The sequence below is a fragment of the Egretta garzetta genome, unplaced genomic scaffold (genome assembly GCF_000687185.1).
Source record: "Egretta garzetta isolate BGI_Z169 unplaced genomic scaffold, ASM68718v1 scaffold207, whole genome shotgun sequence".
Classification (NCBI taxonomy): Eukaryota; Metazoa; Chordata; class Aves; order Pelecaniformes; family Ardeidae; genus Egretta; species Egretta garzetta.
Window position 1 is genome coordinate 497,314 of NW_009260185.1, and position 7,949 is coordinate 505,262.

A 7,949-nucleotide genomic window follows, 5' to 3' on the forward strand; every position below is an offset into this window, starting at 1 on the left:
GGATGTCACGAGGACGGAGCCAGACTCTGCAGTGGTGTCCAGCGACAGGACAAGGGGCAATGGGCACAAACTGAAGCATCAGAGGTTTCAGTTGAATATGAGGAAGAACTTCTTGACTTTGAGGGTGACTGAGCCCTGGAACAGGCTGCCCAGGGGGGCTGTGGAGTCTCCTTCTCTGGAGATATTCAACCCGCCTGGGCCTCTGTCTGTGCCCCCTGCTCTGGGTGAGCCTGCTTGAGCAGGGGGGTGGCACTGGGTGAGCTCCCTAGGGCCCTGCCAACCCCTGCCATGCTGGGGTTCTGTGAGATTGTGGTCAGCACGGTCAGCCCTTGATCTCTGCGATTTGATAATGCAGTTTCTTGTCTTTATCTAACTGATTTTGACAAGCGGAAGGGGAAATGTGAAGGGTAACAGAAATATCATCAGAGTACAGAAGCAGCTCTTGTTTTCTGCTGGAGGATGCAGAGCGTGGATGCTTTCAGTATAATAGTTCTATTGTGGTGCCAGTCTCTGGACATGTGTTGTCCTCACTGGGCTTGTGCTGGAAACAGCAAGAGCAGTCAGCTGATGACCTGCTCATCACATGAGGTTGGGTTTAAAAGTCAGCTCTTCTGATCGGTGCACTTATTTCGGGCACTTGTGAAAAGAGCAGGCATAAAAACAAATCCCCAAACAAACCCAAAATGCAAACTTTCATTTCCTGACTTCCTGCCCTGCTTTTCTTCCAGGGTCGCAGAGCACAGCGGTCTTGTGCTGTGCTTTCCCAAATCTTCTCTAAGATGTTGTTGCTAGGAAGAAAAGACCAGAAATTTAAGCAAAAACCGCCCAATACCCAACAGATCAAGGGTTTGGGAGGGAGAGATTTGTTTGTCTCCAAGGATGTATTCCGGTCAGTTCACAATGATCTTAAGTTTTGATTGGATTAACTAAACTCTTGACAGGGTTACCCAAAAGAGCTGCCTTTTTATTTTGAGTGTCTGGTGTGCGCAGCATCCCCTGCCCCAGCTCTCTCCATGTTTGCTCTCCGACTGGCTGCATCTTCCCTGCCCACCTGGGGCAACCAAAATGCTTCGTTCCTAAACTTGATGGGGGAGGAAACCTTGATGTTTCAAAACGGTTGCAGCTTTCAAGGCCTGGCCATTTTCTACTTGCCTTGTCTTATCTTCTCAGGACCTGGCTGGAGACTCCCTTGGCAGCCCAATACTTAGGACAGACTTAAGCTAGAGCACAAAGTGCGTTTTGGAGGTGTGAAGAAGGCTGCTGAAGCTCAGGCTGGTAGCCAGGAAAAGCAAAGGTGCTTTCCATGCTTGTCTTACTCTCTCATTTATCCCGGGTCTCTTCCATTTCATAGCTGAAATTCATCTCTGGATGGTGCTTTGCTTTGAAGGAGGAGTGCAGGGGGATAACCAGAGCAGGGATTACAGGCAGGCTGGAGGCTGAAGCTTTAAATACAGAGGAAGAAGAGTGGCGAGCTGTTTTCTAATCAGCCAGGAAACCAAGAGACGTGCGCTGCCCAAGAAAACACAGGCCTTTCGTATTCACCCGGTGAGCGCTGGCTGCCGGCAGAGCATCCATCCTCAGGCTCGCAAGCAATCTGCTCCTTCCTTTCTGAATGGGAAAAATCAGCTGAGTTCCCTTCCCAGACCTGGTTGTAAAGGTTTTGGTGCGGCCTGGGAGGTAAAAAGGCACAAACAGCCCTGCGGTGCTGCGAGAGGCGGCCGCTGAGCCCCACAGGAGCTGGCTGCCACCGCTGCCCGCCTCGCCGGGGTCTGGCGTGCTCCACGTTGCGTGTGTTGGTGGCTGATGTGTCTGAACGCCTGTACCATCGCCAGCTGGTGGGAGCATGGAGGAGGGACACCGCTGCCCTTTGGGGCTTTTAGTGCTTGCAGCAGCTCCAGCCACGTAAAGCGGCCAGGTCTGGTTTATTGCTAGACCCTACCCAGGGAGAATGATTTCCAAATCCTCTTAGGGGCAAATGCAACTATTTCTACACTGGGCTAAACCATCTCTGTTCAATACCTCATCTCCAGCTGCGGCCAGTTCTTAATGCTTGAGAGGAAAACAAAAATCCCTGAATAATTTAGCTAGCTGGCGGTGCAGTGCCACACAGGGGGGTCAGGGGGGGTATCTTTTAACTGAAGTGCCCATAATAGCCTGGAATTTGTTGTTGGAGTGTTTTATGGGTAATTAACTACAAATGCTATCAGCCATGAAATTATTTCCTAGTCTTAAAATAAAGTTGCTTTTTTTTTTTTATATTGCAGTGAATATGCACTAATCCATGAGCTTGGGCTAAATGTGCCAGAGGTGCTGGGTTTTTTTCTCTGCTGGTTTATAAATTGCGTATTTCTCTTTCAGTGGGTGTATAATATCCTAGAGAAGAAAGCTGAGACTGATCGAATCATCCATGAAAATCCAGATCCTCGTGACGGCTTTGTTCTAGTTCCAGATTTTAAGTGGAATCAAAACCAGGTTCGTTTGCTCCTCTTGTGTTTGAAGGGCTGCCGCGTGTCTGAAGGTAATCCAGAGGAAATGTCCACTTTCGTGCTACTAATGGCACACTAATGAAAGTTTTAGTAGGGAGATGTGTCCTTCCTGTTCGCACTGTTATTAAGTGATGGTGTCGCCCGGGCCTTTTATCACGTGCTAATTGCAGAGCACAGGCTGTTCTCACTGCTGCTGGGTGGTTTATTTATTAGCTTTGCTTTCTCTTTCCTGTATTAGCCCAAATGTTGTGTTTGAACCTCAGTCCAGCTGCGTATTTGTTCCTGATGAACTTGTTTGGGGTTGTTTTTTTTTTCTTTTCTTTTTGCAAGCCTCAACTTCAGGCGCAAACTGGGCAGATGTGTTGTCCTTGGGTTGCTGCAATCACCTCTCCTCCACACAATATTAAAACAGATGGCCCTTAGCTTATGAGCAGCCGCTTAACCCCTCGTGGGAGTGGCCACTCGTTAAAACGCAAAGGTTTTTAAGCCTGGGCTGTAATCCTAAATTGAGCGGCTCATTATTTCCTTGGGCTCCGGCTCTCTTTGGTGCTGTACTTCTGGGGATGTGCCTGGGGACCTGAAACTCCACACGTACACCCCTTGAAGTCGGTGGAGTCAGAAAAAATAAAAAGTCCCCTTTGTGTTTCTGATCCTCAAAATGCTTCTGGAGGTGGCAGGGAGTGGAAGTTACCGTGTGATTGAAACTTAAAAATGGGAATGAAAAACTAAAAAAAAAAATAAAAAAGGGAACACAAGCCTGCTCACGGGCAGCACAGTTCTGTATTTCTGTGCTGGGAGCACCTATTGGTCTGGTGCTGAGTCACTGGGCAGGACAGGTGAGTAAGTCACTGCAGGGAACTCTCTGGTCACCGTGAATTCCTTGTGCATCAGCTATTCCAAAAACCCCTCGTTGAGCTGCCGTGGGGTAACCAACCTTGAATTTCAGCTTCTTCACTGGGGGAGATTTGCAAAGCAGGTGGTACACGGCAAGCTTGCGGTCATGCTTACACCACCGTGCCCTTTGCTTTCAGGGTGGCAATATTCAGGGGTCATAAGAATTGCAACACACCGTCCCGTTCCTCCCTCCGAGCAAAGCCTCGGTGTAAATCCTCGCTCGCTGCGACCACTCGCATCAGGATTGGAGATGGACGGGCTAAAAATCGTGCTTTAGCTTTCTTTAGAGACCCGTTGTAGCCACGTCTCGCTGCCAGCATGGTCAGGGAGCGCTTAAATGGTAGGATTTGTCTTTAGGGTAGGCTTCCCGGTGCTGCTGTTGCCTCTTGGTATGCTGAACAGGATCTTTGCCTCTTGGTATGCTGAACAGGATCTTCTTGATTTCTTCCCAATGGCTGGGCTGCCGTCTGCAGCAAGAGAGCCGTCACCCCTGGGGCTATCCGGGACCTCTGCTTGCCTGTCTCTTTCCCAGGCAGGCAAGCCAGCATCCCGGCAAGGGCTGACGACTTCTGCCTTTGAGCCAAGGAATTTCTTCTTGGCTACGGGTGATGCTGAGCCAGATCTGATCCCGGCAGCCCCTGGGGCTGCCCGCGGGCACCGGTTCTTTTTGCTGCGTCCCACCGAACAGGCGAGGCTACTAAATTAAGTTAGGGAAGTGAGACAGAGCTCCCAGCAGGACGCTCGGGGCCTCCCCTTAGAAGTCCCTTCAACAGCATCGCCTCGCACTAGCTCAGCACCTTGCCTGCAAATGCTACGAATTCACCTGTAGTTATTTCAGGTTGATTGAGGAGAGGAAGACTTCTCGTTTGCATCGTGAAGTCTGCACGCTTGCTGCCGGCCTCGATCTTCTGGGCGCTGTGTCAGCTCCTGCTGCCCAACCTTGATAGTTTGAGCTGGTTTCTTGTTTGGTTGGGGTTTTTTTTTGTGTTTTAATTATTTTTTTTTTTTTGGTGTGGGTTTTTTTTTTCTGCTTCTTTTGAGTTGGTTTCAAACCCGCAGGAGCCCTGAGGCGTTGCCTGAAACGATGCCGGGCATGACATCATTCTGGGCCTTTTTAGCAACGGGCTTATTTATTTCAAACAGCAACATGCAGATGTTCTAAGGAGAAGAGATGTTTGCTTTTCCTCCCGCGAGCCAGCCCTGATCCAAAGAGGACAAGCTGATAGGCCGTCCTTTTCCGGAGCTGTGCGCAGGCAGCTTTGGGAATCAAACCCAGCCATGAGCATCGCTGTGCTGGCTGGGTGCAAAGAGCAGCTTCGTGTTCCGAGAGCCCCGAGACGGGGTCCTGAGAGCATCTTTTGGCACAAGCGCCTCTTTCCAAATAGCCAGATGGGTTTCTCACAGCCATGAAAAGATCTGCTGGGTCTCAAGTATCTAAACCCTTTGCTTTGCAGTGTTTGTATTAGAAAGCCACTCACTGAGCTGAAGGAGGTGGGGATTTTTATTTATTTATTTATTTTTCGATCCACAACCCTACATCTTGTTAAACAGGGAATTTGGTAAGTGCTTCAGGAGGGGCCAAGGGTCTGGCCGAGAGCTGCTGAACGGGCGTATTTTACTGCACGGGGGTTGTCTGGTGACTGATTAAGTCTTGAAAATAGTTATTTATGGAACTGGTGCGACTGGAAAGTGGCCGGCTATTTGCGCAGTGGAAATACAGGAAGCTTTTCACTCGGAAAAACCTGCAGTCGCACTTTCGGCTGCTGCGATTCACTGTAAATCCTCGTCTGAGTGTGGAGATAAACCCTTTGCTTGCTCTGCAGAAAAGGCCGTGCTCGGCGTGGCGTCTGTGCATGGGGGTTGCTGGCAGACCCCGTGGCCTCCCGGGCTGGTGGGTGCCTCTGCGCCCCTCGCGCGCACACATACACACACACACACACACACACACACATGGCAGGGGTTGGAAGGGCCCTGGGGAGCTCACCCAGTGCCACCCCCCTGCCCAAGCAGGCTCACCCAGAGCAGGGGGCACAGGACAGCGGCCAGGCGGGGGTTGAAGATCTCCAGAGAAGGAGACTCCACAGCCCCCCTGGGCAGCCTGGGCCAGGGCTCGGGCACCCTCACAGTCAAGAAGTTCTTCCTCCCGTTCAACTGGAACCTCTTCTGCTTCAGTTTGTGCCCATGGCCCCTTGTCCTGGCGCTGGGCACCACTGAGAAGGGTCTGGCTCCGTCCTCGTGACCCCCACCCTTGAGATATTTGTAGGTGTTGATGAGATCCCCTCTCAGCCTTCTCTTCTCCAGGCTGAACAAGCCCAGCTCCCTCAGCCTTTCCTCGTAGGGGAGATGCTCCAGTCCCCCCATCATCCTTGTTGCCCTCCTCTGGACTCTCCCCAGGAGTTCCTCATCCTTCTTGAACCGGGGAGCATGGCGGATGCCAGCACCTTTTCTGCCAGCCTCGATCTGCACTGGGACAATGTTTTTGAGATGCTCGGGGAGATGTTGTGAACGTGCAAGGGCAACAGCAAGCGCTGTGTTTGTGGTAGAAAAGGGTTGATTGATCGATCTGCCTTTAAAGCTGAGGAGATATTTGTGATCCTGCTATTTGTTGATTGGTGTGAAGCTGTCCTCTTCTGGATTTTCCTGCATAAAACCCAATTTGCCCCAAAATGATGCTTTGAGGTGTGGTGGGTTTATGAGCACATCTCATACTGGGAGATTCATACTGGATTCAACCCAGTGTGGTGGGTTAAGCACGATGGCAGGTAGTAACACAGCCAGGAGTGCTGCGGTTGGTGTGTCAGGTCCAAAGCGCTCGTGCCTCCGTCTGCTCTTCTTGTCGTCACCTTCGTCACCATCCTCCACCTCTCTCTCTGCAGCTGGATGACCTCTACCTGATAGCCCTCGTTCACCGCCGGGAGGTCAAGTCTCTCCGGGACCTCACCGCCGAGCACCTCCCGTTGCTGAGGAACATCCTGCAGGAAGGCAAGGTAAGCACGAGGCCGGGTAACCTGTCCTGGCCAGGGAGGGCACAGCCTGCCTGCCGCAGGGTCGCTGCCTGCCTGCTCCGTGTGGGCACCAGCAAGAGTTGATGATACGTTGCGAGCCGGGGCTGCGCTGCCCTCTCTAGCATCCCTGCCCGGAGGCTCCCCCGTTCCTGCTGCTCCGTCGGCACCTTCCCCAGGGGCATCGGAAAGCTGTGCCGCATTCGAGGCGGTTCAGGGGTGCTCGATATTCTCCCTTAGCAGTGAGCTGCGGTAGTCGAGCCCTGTCCTCCTCCTCCTCCCTTCCCACCCCCTTGACTGTTTTCACCGGCCAACGAGTTTTTTCCAGCCCCGTGACGGGGCATACCTGGTAGATGGATGCGCGATAGCTTCTCTTTCCTTCACCATGCTAGAAATTTGGAAAGTAATTGCACTGGGGAAAGTGGAGATTAATTAAGAGATTAGTCAGGGGATTGCAGCGTGCTGAGCAGTGAAGCAAGCCAGCGTGCCGGAGTTCGCCGTCGCTGTTCATAGCTTTAATTACACCAGCTGGTAACAGGATCCCAGGATCCCCGTAACTTGCCGAGCGAGCTGAAGCGATAAGGGTGGAAGGGAAAATGATACGAGTGGAGAGCACGTCCCGTCACGGAGGGAGAAAAGTGGGGTGGCCGGAGGCATCGCTCCATCCCCGCGGAGGCTGAAACAGAGGATGGGGAAGAGCTCTGTCCTTCCCAGCTTCTCCCTGTGCCTTGCCCTGAGGATGGAGGAAGCAGAAATCGCTTCTGCCTTTCTCTCCGCCTCCTGTGCCATCCAGGGATGCTCCTTTCCGTCCGTTGCAAGGTCTGTCTGTCCATGCGCTGCCTGCCCCCAGCTGCCCCGTGCCCTCGCTGCGTGTTGCTAGTCCTGACCTGTGTTGGATTTTTTTTCTTTTTTTCTCCTTAGGAGGCCGTAGCGAAGCGCTTCGGTGTGCCCGGGTCCCAGCTGCGAATCTACCTGCATTACCAACCCTCCTACTACCACCTCCACGTGCATTTCACCGCCCTGGGCTACGACGCCCCGGGCAGCTCCGTCGAGAGAGCCCATCTCCTGGCAGACGTGATCGACAACCTGGCGATGGACTCCATGTACTACCAGAAACGGGCTTTGACCTTCGCCCTTCGGGCTGACGAACTTCTGCTTAAGAAATTCCAGGAGGCAGGGAGAGCGTGAGCTGGCAGAGGCGCTTTTGTATCTTTTTTTATTTTTAATAAATGCCCATTTTCAGGGTTGTGGGGGGTTTTTTTTAAAGGTTTCGATGCTTTTATTTTTTTTAAACTCTGATTTTTGTACAAGTTGGGGCTGGCGGCCCATTGCTATGGAAACCGTTCCTTCTGCTCAAGTCAATTAAAACATTGATTGAGTAACCCCTTTTAGCGTACTGGTTTTTATCAGGGTCGCAGCACCAGACTGGGCGCCTCTGGGATGCAGCCAGCAGAGGAGTTTGGGCAGGAGGGTCGGTGTGCATCCATCGTCCCCACCCAAAAGGCAGCCCCGGCCACCGAATGTCAGCCCAAACAGGGGAGCAGGCAGCCGGAGGGGTCCAAGAAAA

At 52.2% G+C, this 7,949-nt stretch overlaps 1 protein-coding gene across 1 annotated transcript in view; it reads left to right on the forward strand.

Annotated features, from left to right (window-relative positions):
• Window positions 1–7,715, forward strand: part of DCPS (decapping enzyme, scavenger) — a 26,499-nt gene extending 18,784 nt beyond the window's left edge. Inside the window, exons 5-7 of the mRNA XM_035897452.1 lie at window positions 2,359–2,472; window positions 6,257–6,367; window positions 7,304–7,715. Of these exons, the coding sequence (XP_035753345.1) occupies window positions 2,359–2,472; window positions 6,257–6,367; window positions 7,304–7,570 (492 nt within the window). The 3' untranslated portion in view covers window positions 7,571–7,715. The remainder of the gene's footprint in view (window positions 1–2,358; window positions 2,473–6,256; window positions 6,368–7,303) is intronic.
• The last annotated feature ends 234 nt before the right edge of the window (window positions 7,716–7,949 follow it).